Source organism: Acartia tonsa, chromosome 3 (genome assembly GCF_053477335.1).
Source record: "Acartia tonsa isolate MP-2025a chromosome 3, ASM5347733v1, whole genome shotgun sequence".
NCBI classification, from domain to species: domain Eukaryota; kingdom Metazoa; phylum Arthropoda; class Copepoda; order Calanoida; family Acartiidae; genus Acartia; species Acartia tonsa.
Genome location: NC_137262.1, coordinates 16951421 through 16971287, shown reverse-complemented (window position 1 = coordinate 16971287; position 19867 = coordinate 16951421). Strand labels below are relative to the sequence as shown.

At 32.6% G+C, this 19867-nt stretch overlaps 1 protein-coding gene and 1 long non-coding RNA gene across 5 annotated transcripts in view; one reads left to right on the top strand and one right to left on the bottom strand.

The window, feature by feature from the left end:
* Window positions 1-19546, top strand: part of LOC145313491 (DDB1- and CUL4-associated factor 8) — a 69178-nt gene extending 49632 nt beyond the window's left edge. For both annotated transcript variants that reach the window (XM_080152926.1, XM_080152925.1), the window contains exons 17-20: window positions 10605-10701; window positions 11648-11750; window positions 12236-12345; window positions 17954-19546. In XM_080152926.1, the coding sequence (XP_080009052.1) occupies window positions 10605-10701; window positions 11648-11750; window positions 12236-12345; window positions 17954-18066 (423 nt within the window). In that variant the 3' untranslated portion in view covers window positions 18067-19546. The remainder of the gene's footprint in view (window positions 1-10604; window positions 10702-11647; window positions 11751-12235; window positions 12346-17953) is intronic.
* Window positions 1940-4276, bottom strand: LOC145313485 (uncharacterized). 3 transcript variants are annotated; one of them, XR_013877344.1, is made up of 4 exons: window positions 4181-4276; window positions 3734-3795; window positions 2671-2773; window positions 1940-2084 (listed from the first exon to the last, which is right to left on the bottom strand). It is a non-coding gene; the product is annotated as an uncharacterized LOC145313485 (long non-coding RNA). The 3 variants fall into 3 exon arrangements; XR_013877345.1 differs by having other exon boundaries at window positions 2671-2769; window positions 4181-4257; XR_013877343.1 differs by lacking the exon at window positions 4181-4276 and having other exon boundaries at window positions 3734-3854.
* Window positions 19547-19867: the final 321 nt, after the last annotated feature.

Here is a 19867-nt window from a genome sequence, read left to right as displayed (position 1 = left end):
CGCTGAACCAATATTGTTCTCCTTTACAGGGAAGCTTCTTATAGGTTCTGGGAAGGTTTTAAACTATTTTTTGAGTGGGTGTCTTCACCCCCCTCCCCCCAAAAAATATTTTTTTTATTCTTTTGGAACTCAAATTTAATATGGGATGAGGCCGACTTTTCCCCCTCCTAAATTAAGTGCCCCTAGAGGCTTCTAGGGGCGTAGCCGCTAGTCCTATTATATAAAGTAATAAGCGTTTTTTTGTCTGTCCCGAAGGATCTCGCTAACTGCTGACCCGATATGGTTTTTCTTCACAGTGTAGCTTCTTCTAGGTACTGTGAAGGTTTTAAACTATTTTTGGGGATTGTGTCTTCTCCCCCCTACCCCCAAAAATATATTTTTTTACTCTTTTGAAAATCAAATTTTAAATGGGATGAGGTCGACTTTTCCTCCTCCTACCTTAACTGCCCCTAGTTTTAAATAAAGCACCACTTTTTCTTTACATATGTTTGTTTCTCATCCCTATACATGAAATTACACCCACACAATAATAAAGCCTCTCAATTTTAATATCTGAAACTGTTAAAAAAAATAATGAATAAAGCTTTTAATAAAGGGGTATTTCCATGAAGCGCAATTCAAATGTGAAACATTGTGAAAATCAATGCTCAAAGTATTTGATAAAAGATTACTTAGGTGCATCATTCACACTAATTAAATGCGAAGCTACTCCATATTTCTTTTACTGATTTTCATTTGCTTTGTCCATATGTCTGTCAAAGATTTTCAATAATAAAGTTTTTCACTTTTGGAATGTGGCTCTCATTTGTGTACAGTCCCCTTTTGTTACAGCTTAAAATAGATGAGCTTCTGTCCATGAAACTTTAGGTCGGGTCCAACAACCAAGGAGAGTCTATCCAGAGAGGGATTGGACAATAGGCTGTTTATTACACTAGTCCCCTGAGTTTTATGATAACGGTTTATTACTCATTGTACATTTCTTTATTGACCATTGTCTTATACCTGTAGATCCCTGGAGCCTAAGCTAACTCTCCTTTGCTATCCATACACCCTGATTATGATGCAAGTAACAGACAACGTACTCTTTGATTGCAGAACCTTTGTCTGCAAGTCTTAACTATGCATTATAAAGGTTAGCCTATTTTAAGGCATGGCATTCCCCCAACTCTAACTATTAAAGATGCGCTTTTGACATAGCAGCAGGAGGAAACATTTATGACATCTTTCATTAGAATCTCGGCCCGACATCATGTCATAACTAAATACGTTAATAGTTATTTCTCGTATCGTATTATAAACGGCTTTCCGCGGATATAGAATGTACAATTATAAGATTAAAACTAGTTTTTTTAGCCCCGTGGTGCCTTCGGCACCACGGGGCTAAAAAAACTAGTTTTAATCTTATGATTGTACATTTCTATATTCGTAGAAAACTGTATATAATACGATGCTAGACATAGTTTTTTCGTATGGATGAGAACCGGTTCCTATCCACCGGATTCGAATGAATATGAGAAAATGGTTTCTACTGCTGCTATGTCAGGCACGCGACATAAATAGTTAAAGTCTCGGGAATGTCTTGGCCCAAAACAGGCGCAACTCATTACCATGCACTTAATACTTCTCAAAGGTAGTGCAATCAAAGGGTTGGTTGTCAGTAGCAAGATTTGGTTCAGAGATACACCAAAAAAAACACCTAATGGTGTATCCCATCCTCAAGAGTTTATCTAGGTTATCTGTATTGTATAATCAAGCTTAGATTTTATAGATGTTTTCATTCTTATGTTAAATGTTATTTTTGCTCGCATATTCTTTGTCGCTCTTATGGCTGTCATACTGGTTTCTGTCTAATATAAGTGAAACTAAAAGAAATGGTGGACTTTGATACCATTAGTATAGTAATAGAGCAGCTACAAGTTTACATATAAATAGAGCTAGATTAGTATTATATTATTATTTTATTGAAATTAAATATATTATTCTGGAAATCGAGTATAATGATGTATGAAGTATAGAGGTAGCAAGGATTGGCTATTGCTAACGTCACAGCTATCTTCAAGATATTGGCTTTGGATCATCTCAATCTAAATATAAAAATATTATGGATTTTGTGCAGCTCACAGTATAACAGGGGTGAATATTCTGCAAAATTGACCCTACTAAAAGAGGGGGTGGGGGGATAAAAAATATGTGGTTTGGAAAAAAAATAAAAATTAAGAGAACTGAGAAAAAAAAATTTCCATTCTCCCCCCCCCCCCCTTCCCTCCTTGGTGAAAAAAAATGTGTGGGGATAAATGAATAATATATACCTAGAGTTCTTTAAATATTTTTCCATCCCCCCCTCCCTCCTTGGTAAAAAAATATGTGGGGAGGGATTTTTAAAATTTGTGGCAGGGGAAAAAACAAATCTTGTGCAGAATATACACCCCTGTCGTAGAATGCTCCTGGCATCGATTATATCACCAAAAAAAATATTTATACTTTTAAGGCTACTAGCTGATTCATAATGGCCTTAAATAACTTAAAACTATGTACCTTTGAATGACAATGTAAATGCAATATATTATATGTTTTTTCTTCTTCATATTACTGTGCACGGAAAGCTGAAAAGTCGGACCCCCATACCCCTGTTGTCAATTCATTGTCCATTGTCTTGTCCCCTGTACATACCTTGGCAAGGGTGGCAAGATCCATGGTTAAACCATTCTTCTCTGTTTCCAGCACCTTCTTCATGGGCAGCTTGACTTTCTCATGCACCTCCAACTCTATCTTGCTGATAATAAGAGTGATTAGGTCCATAAGAAGCGCAGCAATAATAAGGATGAACGTTTTTTTTTACAAAAAAAAAACTCTTTAGGTACTATAATACAATCATGGATGGACAAAAATTCGTTATATAGCAGATTTTCAGTAGTCCTAGAAAAATTAAGACACTTTGAAAATTTTGGTACCCATTATTCCTTCCCCCCCCCCCCCCCCCCAACACCCGAGAACAATATTTTTTTATAATTAGGTTAGGTTATAGACTAGGGGGCTAAAAAAAAGTTTTTAATCTTATAATTGTACCTTTTTCATCCGTGGAAAGCTATTTATAATACGATGAAATAAATAACTATTATAGCATCTTATTATAGACAGCTTTACGTGGATATACAAATGAAAAATTAGATTAAAACAAGTTTTGTTAGTCCAGAGGGGCCGATGATTTTGTTTTAATATTCGTGGAAAATTTTGTAATACAAATGTGGCTGAGAATCTAGGGGTATAGTCCCTTTCGTGTTAACGCACCTTAAGGGGCGATTCTTCGTATTTTTCACAGTTGTTTTTCTCCTATTTCTAGCCCCTGCGGTGGGCTCTAACCTTGCGGAGTTAATTGCCTAACCCTGTGGGGCAATCACCGCTAACCCAATATAACCTAACCTAAAATGACCTATAAAAAGCTATTTAAAAAAACATGAATCGCCCCTTAAGAGGCGTTGCCACAAAAGGGACTATTCCCGAATATTAAATACCTAGCAAAGCACAACAATATTTAACTACTATAGATGTTCAACTTTCACTCCCGATTCATAAATTAAACATGAGTGGTCGTCGACAGCTCCTCCCTCCCTCTATTTTTATACATTTTTGCTTTGAATACAAGTTGCTAGTAGAAGATAACTTAAAGGCTTTTTTCTCGTGCTATTTCGGTTTAATAAACAAACTGTTGATATAAGTTTAAAAACAATTTTACCTGGAACTAGTGGTAAATTCTTCTACAGGTCAAGGTCTGAGACACCATGGAGGGTCCATTAACTGAAAAAAGGGCTTGAATGTTCTCTTTCCTGGCTAAAACCTCTCATATATACAAATTCCTATAAATAAATTAGTTTAGTTGTCAGCTTATTCGTTTAGATTATATCAATCCCATTCCACTAAATTCAAAAGGATAACAGATGAAAAGTAGGTAATAAAAGTTAGGTTTTGATGTTAATTTCACTTAGGAAACAAAATCTATTCTGCAGTTTAGTTGGGGCCAATAAATCGATTAATTTTATTTTTTTCAATTGTCCACAATAAAATAAAATACAATACATGATTTTTAGTCATGGGTTTGACTTTGAACTGGTTTCATTCCAGTGGAATTTAGTCATAATTGGAACTACCTGTATACGCTACATTTAAAAAAATAAATTATTACCTAATGATAAGTACAGCCAACTTGGCCTGACACACACATATAAACTTTGATTGTTTATGTTATGTATGTCGTCCCGTCTGCTATTTTAATCTCAACATGACTTTCATTTGCGTAGAAGGGGGGGGGGGACAAATTTTCTCCGTAAATATTTTCCTAGTATTTAATATTAATATTTTCCTAAATAATCAGATTTTCAGTACTGTCTAGGAAGTTTTTTTCCAGAAACCTTTTTCTCATTTATTTGTACTGCAAAATAACAACACTATTTATGCAAACTCTACACGCATCCTGTTGTGAATATGGGTATTTGAATATTGTAGGGAACCACTCCTTTGACGTCATGAATTGGCCCAACTTGTCTAGGTTTTTAGCCATAACGGCCTTATCCAATGGAATATCTTTATTTGCTTGAGTTATTCATAATGTATATAATTGCACCTTTGATATAAGCTCATATTATATCCAACCTATATTCGCCCTTTAAAGAAGCCACTTTTGTCAAATAAGTTTTGTTTTAACTTTTAAAGTGAAAAAATTCAATTTTTACATGTCCAGGATCTACCTGGAGGCTTGCAGTACCTGAACCTGGAGCCCAATTTCAAATTTTTCTTTAAAGTATTTAATACCATCCATAAAGTATCAACTTTTGTAAAAAATTTAAATTTTTACCTGTCCAGGATCCACCTGGAGGCCTGCAGCACCTGAACCTGGAGCCCGATATCAAAATTTTCTTCAGATTAGTTAATACCATCTATAAAGAAGCCACTTTTGTAAAAATAAGTTTTGTTCTAACTTTTAAAGTAAAAATTATCAATTTTTACCCGTCCAGGATCTACCTGGAGGCTTGCAGTACCTGAACCTGGAGCCCAATTTCAAATTTTTCTTTAAAGTATTTAATACCATCCATAAAGTATCAACTTTTGTAAAAAATTTTAATTTTTACCTGTCCAGGATCCACCTGGAGGCCTGCAGTACCTGAACCTGGCGCCCGATTTCAAAATTTTCTTCAAATTACTTCCTACCATCTATAAAGAAGCCACTTTTGTTAAATAAGTTTTGTTCTAACTTTTAAAGTAAAAATTGAAATTTTTACCTGAACCTGGAGCCCGATTTTAATTTTTTTTTCAGATTAGTTAATACCATCTATAAAGAAGCCACTTTTGTTAAATAAGTTTTGTTTTAACTTTTAAAGTAAAAATTTCAGTTTTTACCTGTCCAGGATCCACCTGAAGGCCTACAGTACCTAAACCTGGAGCCCGATTTCAAAATTTTTCTTCAAATTAGTTAATACTATCTATAAAGAAGCCACTTTTGTCAAATAAGTTTTGTTCTAACTTTTAAAGTAAAAAAATTCAGTTTTTACCTGTCCAGGATCCACCTGGAGGCCTGCAGTACCTGAACCTGGAGCCCGATTTCAAAATTCTCTTCAAATTAGTTCAAACCATCTATAAAGAAGCCACTTTTGTTAAATAAGTTTTGTTCTAACTTTTAAATTAAAAATTTTCAATTTTTACCTGTCCAGGATCCACCTGGAGGCCTGCAGTACCAGAACCTGGAGCCCAATTTCAAAATTTCTTCAAATTAGATCATACCATCCATAAAGTAGCAACTTTTGTTAAATAAGTTTTGTTCTAACTTTTAAAGTAAAAATTTTCAATTTTTACCTGTCCAGGATCCACCTGGAGGCCTGCAGCACCTGAACCTGGAGCCCGATTTCAAAAATTTCTTCAAATTAGTTCATACCATCCATAAAGTACAAACTTTTGCTAAATAAGTTTTGTTCTATCTTGAATTTTCAATTTTTACCTGTCCAGGATCCACCTGGTGGCCTGCAGTACCAGAACCTGGAGCCCGATTTCAAAAATTTCTTCAAATTAGTTCATACCATCCATAAAGTACCAACTTTTGTTAAATAAGTTTTGTTCTATCTTGAATATCTTTTTTTTACCTGTCCAGAATCCGACTGGAGGCCTGGAGTACCGGAACCTGGAGGCCGAATCCAAAATTTTTTTGAAAATAGGAAAACTACATCCCAAAAGGAAACTTTTTTGCCAAATAACCTATCCATTATCTCCAAAGACAAAGATTATAATCACTGTTTACGCATAAGTGTCAGAACTTCCCCCCCCCCCCCCCGCCTTATTATGAAATATAGTATAAGGTAGAAATTAATGATTTTTCTAATTAAGAAATGTTTAAAAAAAAAAAACTTCGATCCCTATCACTTTAGAGAACAGCTGCTGACCCCCAGTCTTATGGATGAACCTAAATACATGTTAAAGATAAAAATTATCCTGAAAGTTATACAAAAATGTTTTTTGGTGTGTTGAAAAAATCTATTTTAAAATCTTGATTTTGAGGATGATGACCTTTAAGATGCCCCTATTGGTGGTGATGGTGAGCCAAATGTTATCAAAGTGCATGTCCATGATGACAACTTATATATTAAACTATGATCCAATTTTTGTAGTTATAGCATCCTCCAGCCCAGCATTATTAAAAAAGAAAAGAATTGCAATTTTATTTACTTCAATTCATAAGGTGAATAATGTAGTTTTTAGAAGATGGTTATATTTCTTGTTGGAAGGCTCCATTGGAGGCTGCTATGACTACAAAAAATGGTACATAGGTTAATAGACAAGTTGTTGTAATGGGCATGTACTTAGATAACATTTGGCTCACCACCAACAGGAGCATCTGAAAGGTCATCATCTTCAAAATCAAGATTTTAAAATAGATTTTTTCAACACACAAAAAAACAGTTTTGTATAATTTTCAGGATAACTTTTATCTTTAACATGTATTTAGGTTCATCCATAAGACTGGGGGTCAGCAGCTGTCCTCTAAAGTGATAGGGATCAAATTTATTTTTTTCAAACATTTCTTATTTAGAAAAATCATTAATTTCTACCGTATACTATATTTCATAATAATTAATGCATAAATCCCTTAAAAAGTTATTATTTTATCATAATCAATCTTTAAAAGAGGAGAAAAGTGCCAAAAAACCTTATTTTTTTTTGCTTTGTTTTGGATTTGCATAATATGTTTGTTCACCAGTATTTCCCTCAAATGCTGTTTTTGAGATCTTGTGCTTTATTTGTGCTGATTAATTAAAAAATAACAGTGGAATTTTGTAACCAAAAGAGGCATCTACATTTCATATTTATTGTAAAATCATCCTAAATGAATAATAAAGCTGCTATTTTGAAAATTCAGATTTGCATAATATGTTTGTTCGGGGTTTATGTTTAAAATATTTGGGTATTAATAGTCTGATAAGAAAACACACAAATGATAACAATTTTGGGATAAAGAGAGAAGGGAACTAGTTACATACAGTAATAAAGTTAAAATTTGAAGATGATTTCATATAAACAATAAACATGCCTAAGGAATATTGACAAAAACTAGTAAATATTTTTGTCTTGGAATTTTTGTAAATACTTGTTTTAGTGTCAACTTGAGTCATTTTGATTTTAACTTCCTAATATCTATTGAATAATATTTAAGAATTTTTATATTTCTGTGATTTTTATGATGTAGCAAACACTGTGATCACTTAATAATTTTACTACTCTTTTATTAACCACCCAATGCTCAAATATTTACATTTTACACGCTATTAAAGGCAGTAAAATAGAAGGAAAAATTAATATATAAACCTATGTTCTCTACAACTTAGAAACATCGGAATAGTGCAAGGAAATAATAGATTAATTTTATCCCGAGAGAAAATAGTTTTCTGTGAACCACACAACATTATTATTATAAATCATATATAAACAATAAGATTAACATACTAGTACTTAAGAGGTAAATATTCTAAACTCAGATCTTTAGTAAATTATTCTTAATGCATAGCATTAGTCTTGATCTTAAAAGTTAAAAAAAAAGAATTACAACTCAAATCAAATAGATTAATTGTCTTGTGCGAAGAGAAAAGTTTTCTTCTTAAAAATTATTCAATTTGTAAAACAGCCTAAAGGTCTATCATAAAGCATAACTTCCCTTGAGTTGCTTATTTAGTTCAAGGTTAACATATGAAAAAGTATAAAAAAAAGTGACATCTGTATAGTCACAAAACAATATTGTGTAGTACATGTAAGAGAAGTCTTAGTTAGATAATATAAAAATAAATACAATAATAAATACTCGTCATAGCTTGTGCTCACGAATCGTTTATCAACGCATAAATGACTTGTGTTCTTATAGTACTTATAGCCAGGGAGGAGGGGACAATGGACTGACAATTTTACTGATTCCAAAAGTTTATTTACTTGTTCTGCTATTATTAGGCTTTAAAAACTTTGGTGGTTTCTTATTTAATGTTATTATCGCTAGTCCTTGTCCATTGTTTTTCCCTTTTATTGTTATTTTTTTGTATCTTCTATTTTTAGCAAAAAATATTTAACATCTTCATTGAATCATTTTCAGGTTTTAATATATGAAAGAAACTATCTTTTATCCTAGGCACCTATAAACATACAGGAACTTTATTTCATTAATTCCTTTGGATGATTTACTTTCATTTTAAAGTAGACTTAAATATCAATAACAAAGTAGTTGAATCTATTAAGATAACCTAATACAGATTTCTTATTAAAATCCCATTTTTTTCGCATTTACTTCACCCATCAACTCTAATATATAAACCTAGTAAAGACTGAATGTATGTCCACTTGATATTCTATTGTGTTGACAATATATTATATATATTTATTATATATGATATATTATTTTTAAAGAATCCTTTTTTCCAACCATAGATCATAACGATTTCCCCCTATAACAAAAACTAAATATAAAAGAAAGGTCTGCGATAGCAATTAAAGCAATGATAATAGGTAGGGTTAGTTTAATAACGCATAATTTTACCAATCCATTCCCAAAGCAAATAATACCCCAGAGGGATATGTAGGTCCACTGATGGAATGAGGAAACTTACCATTATTTCTATTATTATCATCGATATCTTATCACTCATTACTCTTGCGAGACATAAAAGATATGAGATAGGGAATAAACTTGGGGTTAGAATCTTAGAATACTTTAGATTGAAAGACAGGTAGCTTATTTCTAGCCTGTTTTAAACATGTTTTTTTTGACGAAAATTAAATTTAAAAAAAATTATTTGCTTCCAACTTTTCTCTCAGTCTCTGTTTCTATAAAATTACATTTATGCAACAAAACATTAGGTAATATTTTCCTAATCTAAAACAATGGGGAACAAATTGATAATTGATATTTGTTAAAATAATAAGTTTTTGTCATATTCATCAGAGCTGGATCTTTAAATGCGTAGCCGTTGCCGCTGCCAGAGGTACAGCCACTAACCTATTAGCGATCTTTAAATCAAATTGGCTATGCGTGGCCACGGCTATATGCGATCTTTAAATTACAACCACTTTTTGAATTTTCAGTAAAAATATGATGCAAAAAAGGATAATAATACGTAAAAACTTGAAACATTTTAAAAATCCATGTTTTATTGGCATCACTGGCAGTGGCGACGGCTACGGCTGCGGCCACGACTACGGCTACGGCAACGGCTACACATTTAAAGATCCAGCTCTGATATTTTTGGACAAAGCACATTGTATATTTTATTATTGCTCTTTATTTTTTTTAAAATAAAGTTACTAATGTATATATTTTTACTCTATCATATTTCATGTTTCATCTGTGACTATTATTCTATGGACTATTCTTATAGATTGGAATATATTTGCAAAAACAATTAGACAGCGGACAAAGGCATTGATATTCAATATGATAAAACATCACATAGACAAAAATACAATTTATTCATAATTATTAGGGTTGGCAATCCGTCTAATTTTTGGACTGGATCCGGATTTTTACAAGAATCCGTCCAAAAATAAAACGGATTCTCCGCGGATTCTGGATTCCTATTTTTTTGACGGATTCCGGATTCTGTATTCTAGCAATATTTTAAAAAGTTTAAATAAAAATAAATCAAGGGAATAAATTTTACCGGGTACTGGGAAGAATCTAAAGCTGCGTTATTTTCATATTTTCACAGTAGCTTTTCTCCTATTTCTTGGTGGTGTAGATGGGGAGAGATGGGGGAAGTGGTGATCTTTGCCTTCAAAGAGATTGAAAGAAAAAACTCAAGACGCTAATTTTTGCCTAACAATTAAGAATCCGAATCCGCTATTAAAAAACGGATTCGGATTCTGGATTCCAAAATTGGCCAAAACGGATTCCGGATTCGGATTGAAAACCCTAATAATTATATTCATTTATGACGTACAAAGATATCAGACAAAAAAATAAGAATAACATAAATATCAACAAAATGGTTGACTTATTCATTTTTATAAGCATCAAGGCCAAGAACACTATTCTGATTCATAGTCCTTTGTGGATAATAAAACACTATCTTAATTTAATTTTTTAGGAGACTGAAAGTGTAGTGAATATATCAAAAGGAGATGATAATGGAGTGGTAAATGTGTTGGAACCTCACCCTACCATGCCCATACTAGCGACGTCAGGTACACTTCAACTTGCAATGTCTATTTATAAGTAAAGATAAATTAAATATGAAAACTGCTATACCTTATTAAATAAGCAGATATTATGATTTATTTTTATATCAAACACTTTACTAAAGTCAAAGTAACAATAATTAACAATTTAAGGAAGTAAGGCAAGTATGAATGAAAGTCTATAATAAAGGGGGGAGGCGGAAGTGACACTTTTTAAAACCAAAATTAAAAGTCAAAGGAACTCAACTAAATAAGGAGTCACAGCTTTGAGATTTGACATGGCAGTTGCTTTTAAGAGGTATGATATGGAACTGTGAAGAAATGGCGAATTTTTTTAGCCTTTTCTCGCCAAATTTAAATATAAGGAATGCCAGGAAATTAGAAGGCTGCTAATGCAGGAGAAGTGTGGCTTTTTAGAAGTATGATGCCGTTCAATATATTTGCACTTGACACTTGAAATATTACAAGTGCCAAGTGAAAATATAAGGGAAATTTTTATAAAAAAAAGTTTATCTCAGATAATTGAAAATGGTCTAATTTGGCGAGAAAGGCAAAAAAAATTCTGCGAGAAACTGCAGTTTTCGGCGAGAGCGGCGGTTCTAACGCCGTTTCTTCACAGTTCCATATTGTAACTCTTTAAATCAACTGTCATGCTAAATCTTATAGCTAAAACTCTTTATTTAGTTGAGTTCCTTTGACTTAGTTTTGGTTTTAAAAAGTGTCACTTCCGCCCCCTCCCTTAAATTAGTGGCGTCAATTGATTGATTCTTTTTACAGGAAAGCTTCTAAATCTTTTATTTGGTTTGATTTATTGTATTGCTGCTTTTAAAAAAATAAACTAAAATGTTCTAGGCTGCTACTGTAAAAAAATTAAGTGCAGCTTACTTTAAAAATGACCGTAATTATTTTAAAATTTCACGGCTATTGGCATAATCTTATTTTTTTCTTTTAGGATTAGACGAAGAAGTAAAGATCTGGTACCCCAACAAAGCTATAACTGACCAAGAAGATAGGGAGGAAACTAATAGGCTGTTCATCAAGAAAACTATTAAAAAGTAAGTTGACAAAGTACTAAGGCACGTGTTCTAACGTTTCACATAAGGCTTGTCCGTTTAGGTTGAAGATTAAAACCTCGATAACCAGTAAAACGATTAGGATTTTCCTAGTATTTGTTTTAAGTTTTATGTCCTTTTGGGGCGCACTCCCTATATGCAAGGGACTAAGCCATTGATTCAAATAAGGAAATATAAGAGATTATTTATATCAAATATAGATAATTCTTTCCTTCTTGACAAAATGTTTGACAGTATTGGGACAAGTCGGAAACTTTTTCTCTAAATATCAAAACTATTTACTACAGCGTCAATTATTTACAGTGGAAGGGGGTAAATGAGGGCTCTGAAACCATTTAGATATATATTTTTTTAAAAGTCACAAGCAAATTATAAGCACATTATTTAAGTAAATTATTAAACTGCATTTGTCAATTTATGCAATTCTTTTAAAAATTATTAGAAATAATCCCCCATGTTTTTTTCAGGAACCTAATTGACCGCCTGGATAAGACTGACGATTCAGATTCAATTTACGGACACCTGCTCTATCAGCTGTGGAATAATCTTAGAAGAGTGGAACAAAGACGAAGTGCAGGTGCGTAGCTTTGTTTTTATGCCGCGTTACGTTTTATAATTACAATTAACGTAATTTGGTCTCTTCTTTGTTGAAAGTGCAGGTGTGAAAATATACTTTTTTGTCACACTGCGTGGCATAAACCCATGAATTAGTTGGGTGTTTTTAGTGGTTTAATGTTTTTTTTTGTTTAATCCTAAAAGAGTCTAATGGGTATCCTACTCATAAAACTCATATTTTAGTCAAAATATTATTTTTAAATGTATATTTGCCTTACAAAATCAAATACTTTAATTTTATCTTAAAATAAAGTATATCTACTTTTCTTTTACCTTGATTAAAAAATCATCTAAAACACATAAAAACATTTTCTTGTAAAAAATCCAGTTGCATTACCAAAAAAACAAGAATGATAACATCCCAAAAATCTTGTTATAATCTTTAATTATTGTAAAAATAGACGTACAGCTAATGTAATATTAATAACACGGAAGATATAAATGAAACTTTAAAATATAAATTTGAAATGCTACAAACCAAGCTTGTGATTATGGAGATGCCCATCTCTCCATAAAACATGTTCTTGAAAAAAAACTAAGGTGCATTAGATGTAAACAAATAGGGATTAGGATTAGTTATTCTAATAAACAAATTATTAGGAAGTAATTACCCAGTGTAGATTGTAGAATAAACTTGTTTAATAAGGATAGCAACAATCATACAGACATAAATTAACTAGTATAGAGTAGCAGATCTCTCAGTATTGGAGCATTCGAAAACAGTATTTTCATACTATGCTAATACCAATTGTCTTTGAATTGACGTACTAATCTTTTAAATCACACTTAAAAAGGTTCTTTGTGCAATATATTGTTCAGCCTAAAATACATTTAGAGTTGTTTAGCTTTTTAGATATAAATACCAAGGGTATATGATACATATGACGTCGCGCGGTTAGACTGTAAATTTTTAAAAGCTTCGCTATTAGTAAGATCTTCTGTTTATTTTTAAGAATACTTGACCCTTCTAGTAAACAAATACATTTAAAATCCTTTAGAATGCACTTTAAAACCAACATACTAACATTCAGGGATATAGGGACATGGTATGTGTATTTACATTTTACAATAACACATAGACAAAGTCTGTTCATAGTTGATGTATAATTTCCATTAGATTCACCATTCCAATTTCAAAATCTATATAAATCAACATCTTTAATTAGATTTTCTTAATCTGTTAATTATCATTACAGCAACTTAACTAAATTTCTATAATTTTCTAAGCAATATTTAAAATTAATACGAGGGTTGGCAATCCGTATCCGAATCTGAGTTCCGGAATCCGCCCAATTTTTGGTCAATTTTGGAATCCGAATCCGTATCCGGAATCCGTTTTTTTTTAATAGCGGATTCGGATTCTTAATTGGTAGGCTAAAATTAGCGTCTTAAGTTTTTTTCTTTCAACTCCCGCTTTTTAAAGGCAAAGATTATCATCATTATATATAAAATCTTTTAAAATCTGGTTCGATTCTCGAAAGTGAATTATAGAGAACACCAAGAACATTAATTTTTAGGACATATGTATGTAGCACTTAATTTTTTTAAAAAGCCTTTTAACATATTGCTAGAATCCGGATTCCGCGGGAATTCGCCATTTTTTAGACGGATTCTTGCAGGGTGGGGAAAAACCCAGGTTTTTTTTAAAAAGCCCAGCCTAACCCAACCCAAAAACCCTTAAAAACCCAGGGTTTTAAGGGTTTTTATGGGGGTTTTATTGGGTTTAAAAAAAAAAACCTGGGTGGGTTTTTTTGGGTGGGTTTTTTGTATGCCCACCCTGGATTCTTGTAAGAATCCGAATGCGGTCCAAAAATTTGACGGATTGCCATCCCTAATTAATACAACGATTTTAACAATACAAAATTAACGATCTTTTCAGCTCCATGAATGGCATATTAACCCTTAACGGTCGGGGGGGGGGGGGGGCGTTGAACGCCCCAACATCCGGTTTTTTCTATCTCATTTTCTGTGTGTGAAAGATAAAGAGCCCAAACTGCTTGACTTTTTAAGTATGGGTATGACACATAACTGAGAGTTGGAATTTTTTGAATATCTCCATCCTGGCGGGCACAGGATGCCAGCAAACCTGGCAGGGTCATCCAGGTAAAGAACAAAAATTTGTTTTTGACTTAAACAAAGCATTTTATCTTACCAAAATACTAAAATATCCGGGTATAGTCCTTTTCACGACATCCCTCCATAAGGAGCGATTCTTCGTATTTTTCACAGTAGCTTTTCTCCTATTTCTAGCCCCTGCGGGGGGCTCTAACCCTGCGGGGCCAATTACCTAACCCTGTGGGGCAATCACCTAACACAATATAACCTAACCTAACCTAAAATAACCTATAAAAAGCCATTTTAAAAATACGAAGAATCGCTCCTTATGGAGGGATGTCGTGAAAAGGACTATACCCAAATATCCTCTAGTAGTACATCCTCATATTAAATACAGGTGTTCAAGTCAATTTCAGGTTCCAGGTATGATCCTGCAGGTCCTGATCCTCCAGGTCTCCAGAAATCTTTAAAATGCTCCTGTGGCCGCAAATTTTGACTTAGAGACTTCAAATTTTAAACTTAAGCTTTTCTTACATGTCTTCATAATGTATTAAAATTTCATAAAGATCCACCGCCGTTTTTCCGCCGACCGCCGACTGCGGCGGCTGGCAGCTGCCAAGTACAGCTGCGGCCCCTGACACTTATGTTTTGATATTTCAATTATAAAATTTAAATAAAAATAAACATTTTCTGCAAAAAAAAATTTCTTCTAGCTTTAAAGATAAAAAAATTACAGCCGTTTGACATTTTTAAGTAAAAAAGGACCTAAAAACAAAGGTTGTTAAATAAAAGGGTGAAGGAAGCGGAAATTGACCTTGACTTACTTAAGGTCGGAAATTTACCATAACACAGGGGACTTGCACAAAAAATTTTAGCCCTCTAGCTCTAATAGGAACTGAGATAATGAGGAGGGGGGGGGGCGTTGACGCCCCCCCCCCCCCCCCGACTGATTAAGGTGCGGCAAGGGGCCCGACTGTTAAGGGTTAATTTTTTTTCTTAAACTATGACATACATACCATGTTGTTATTCCTTATTTAAATAGGTATTTTATTATTTATCCCTAAATCCCTGTCACTACCTAACATTGCAGCTAAGCCAATAAACTTACACGTACACAAACACACTAAAATAATAACATACAGAACATTAGAACATCAAACAAATACATTATATTTACACAACATATGTAAGACAACATTAATATTACCTTTTACATTTTTTTTTTCTAATGTAGTATGTATAAGATGAACTATGTTTTCGTACACAAACCAAACTATAACGAAAAAATTTTGGTTGGCTCCTGGGAAAATGGAGATTTATCGGGTCTCGCTGAATAAAAACTAATCCACAGAAGTACAATACAATTGTTTAATCTTTTTGATATTTGGAAAATTGAACAAAAAAAAGCATTTTTAGGGGCTTCAAGAACGGGGTTGGTTAGAGTGCCTTCAAGAGTAGCTGCACTTAAGACAACCATACACCATTTGGGAAATAAATTTGCCCATTGTTGTATGCATTTATTCAGTGTATTTTATACAATTTTTCCACACAACAGAGAGAGAGAGATTAGGGTTGCAAATATAATCTTCGGACAAAAATTTTTTTGTTCAAATATCTATTTCATTTCTTAAGTTCAAAAATTAAAATGTATTATAAAAATAAACAAAACTATAAGATATAGATATTTTTTAACATAACCTTCCTGAAAAAGGTGCCTTAATACTGCCAAGTAATAACAAAAGTCTTAAGTAAACCGCTTCAGAGACTTTATAGAATTTAGTTTTCGTAATTTAAACTGTTTTGAATATAACCTATCTAAAATGGAGTATGTATGAAGCTGATTTGTTATATGCGAGTCTCAAGTATTATGCACTTGTAAAGACACAAGAATTTTGAAAATAATTTGTGAACCAAATCCTTACAAAATGTTTGGTGCGTTATTTAACTTTTAGAGACTTGTAGCTTTGAGAATGTCAAGAGCTGTTCAGCCTTGCTTGTCTAATTGGCAACACCAAAACTTAACCATCTTATTTTTATTTAAAAGCTGGCTTTTTATTGATGCTTTTAGGGTAAAAGGCTGTTTTACTTTTAAAAGATTCTTCAGGCTTATGAACATTTTTTCATCACTAACTTGGCCCTTCCTGTTGACTGCTCTCTTTTCCTTTTTATTGTCATATTGGATGCGTTATCACCTATTTGTTTTTTTTATCCTTGTAGTATAATTTAGATGACTTTTGGAAAATCTACCTCTGTCCCTGATTATGCAATATTGAAGAAAATATTTGCAAGTATTTGAAAAGTTAGTGCAACATCAGGCAGGTTAAGGATGATGCTTCTTTTAAAAAAGGATAATCGTGATAAAAGAAAGGACTGATAAGAGAGTTAAAACCCATGAAACAAATTATAGAATATGTGGGCGATTTTCCTTGTCGAGTCCAGAGCTGGATCTTTAAATCATTTTAGTGGTGAGCCTGATCGGGGTGAGCCGAATTTCAGCCAATCACAGCGCGGCCTTTCATAAAATGCTTTGCTCTCAATGGTGGAAAGTTGGCTCACCTCGATCTGGCTCACCACTAATGATTTAAAGATCCAGCTCAGAAAACACTCCTCCCCCTTATCAAAATGAGATTGGATTATTTTGGGTACTAGGTAGTCCCGCAGTGTTAGGGCACTGCACGTATATGCACTGCAAGGTTAGGATCCTAGTATGGGTTAGGCATAGAAGTTCAAATACTCTAACCCTTATTTTCAAAGTATTCCGAAAATGGGGTGGAGGTAAGGTTAATTCAACTTTTACGAATGTTTTAGTGTTACCAAGTTCCTGATTCAGAAAATCTTATACAACAACAAATACTAAAATACATAAACATACAAATACACACATAATCATGAAACATACTCACACACAAATATTCATATTTTATATATGTATATCAAAACTCCAACAAAAATTACATGTATTTATTTCACATTTAAATCAAAGTTAATATCAGAAATCGGATATTATTAGATAAAAAAATCTTAATTACAATTTGCCTTAAAATTTTGTTAAAGCCTTAAAAGTAGACTTTTTAGAAAACTAAAGTTGGTGATTTGAGCCTACATTTGAACCTACCCTTCCTTTTGGGCCGCATTTTTATATTGCCTGGAGAATTACACATTCACAGACCAAGAAAAACCCAACAAATAAGACTTGATATAGACTTGTCAATTACCAATCAATCCACCAGAGACAAATAACTACTTTAGTTTATATGATACCAGCGACTACGCCCGTAGCATCTAGGGACTCTAAAGGTCAGAGAGGCTAGAAAAATAGCTAAAAAACAATTTAAGACCGAAATCTGAAAATAAAATAGCCTATAACCATCACCCGATAAATATGAAGCAGTTTTGTAGTTATTTAGATCTTAAGCTGCAGACAAAAACTCTTCCTTCTTTATATTATAGGATGTACCCCTATAAATTTATTTTCCCCAAAATTAACATAAATTGATAAACTTTTTTATTTGCAGGTGGTGGTGGAGGCGAAAGCGGGGGTGGGGGAGAGGATGGTGGAGGTGAAGATGGGGGCTCAAGTGATGAGGATGATGAGGGGCCCCGCAGGCAACAATGTGTCCAGAGTTAGGTTGTGGTTGGGCGGAGTGCAGTACAATGCCAAGCAATTTTCTGGATCACGATTATAGATCCATATATGTTCCTAATTCTTTAAACCAAAAATAAGAAATTTTTAAGACAAAAGCCAAAAAAATCGTTTCTTTTAAATAATTCCTAATTTACTTTATAAAAAAACCTAAATTTTCCAAGTAACGGTTAACAAGAAGTTTACAAATATCCATTTATAACTCTTTCTACAATTAAGCAGTAAATAAAATCTTTAAATTGTTGGACTAAATTTTGTACCATTATGACATTTCTGTCCTACTCTTAAATTTAAATTGTATAATGTATATCTTCATATTTATCAAAAAACTCTTTATTTATCATAAAATAGCTTTTACAATTTACATACATGTACCAATATATTCTATAAATATTTATTTATCTAATAGTTATGTCCATACCTCAACAATTATAATTGTCTCTCCTAAAAATTTTATTCAATTTTCTTATGCAAGGTACAATGATTAAATCAAGGGGAAAAATGGAAACACGCTCGCATACAAACATAATTAAAATAGATTAAAAGCCTTGTTCTGTAATTTGTTTTGATTAAAACATGTTCCTTTCTGTGGTATAAAAGTAATGGGATGTTTTAGGGTTGCAATTTTCTTCAATTGTTTATTATTTGCACTTCTATCACGAATATAGAGATCTGCATTGCTATTGTTTAAGTATTATTTTTTTCTGACGTGTAAAGGTAAAGAAAGTAATTGATAATGGACAATACGTGGATTTTGTAAGAGATTTCGAATACGCTGTTAAAATGTTTCTCCCAGCTGGCTAATGAAACGATACCCCCCTTCCCATTATGACTTTGACATTACCTCATCCCCTCTCCTTATCATGTTTGAATGTGTTGTCCATCAACTGAGGACTATATAAGCAACCTAAATTGACAATAAAATTTCACCTGTTACAATATCCACATGTTCTATATCCATTATAAGAATATATTTTAAAATTTTAAATCTAGGTATTTAAATTAGCTTTAGGGTTCCCAAATAAGTGTAAATAATCTTTACATATCTTTATATTCCTGAATAAATGTGCAAAATTACAAACAGAAAAAAACTGGCGTGTCATGTCAAATGAACAAATTATTGCAAACAAATCTGTTGAGGAAAATGTAATCAACAAATTTTCATTTAGTTTTACCAACAACGAACTCCCCAAATGAGCAGTTGAATCCCTAAGAATAGAGTTTGAAAAATAATTCAGTGCTCTAGATTACGTGAGCTCTACAGTAACCAAAACCTCTCATAATAAGTTTTTGAAAATATGCTGAAATATGTTTTGTTTTTGTCAATAATAAAAACAACAAAATTTAGAAAGAAAATTTAAAATAAAAAAGTTAAAATGTAAATTATTGAAGTAAATTGTGTTGTTTGTTTGTTATATTATGTTATTATGTGTAAAGTATGATATTAATAAATATTTTTCATTTATGGCGTTTTGATTTGCCTGTTGTAGGCCATTACATCCCTTTCAGCGGCATTATAGTTCTAATAAGTCGCCAAATTATATAGAATCTGCAGCCATACATTCAATGCAAACACCGCACTTCTACTGCCCAGTAACCTGCAGCCAGATTTTCAAAAATCATGCGGATGTGAAACCCTGGTTGTAACCACGAATTAATCAAAATTAAGGTTTGATTAAAACTGATGAAAAACCTCAGAATTTCATTTACACTGCTGAAAATTACATTTCTCATTTCTAACATTTTTTTTTAGAGGGAAAAATAACTTTCACTTAGGAATTTAATA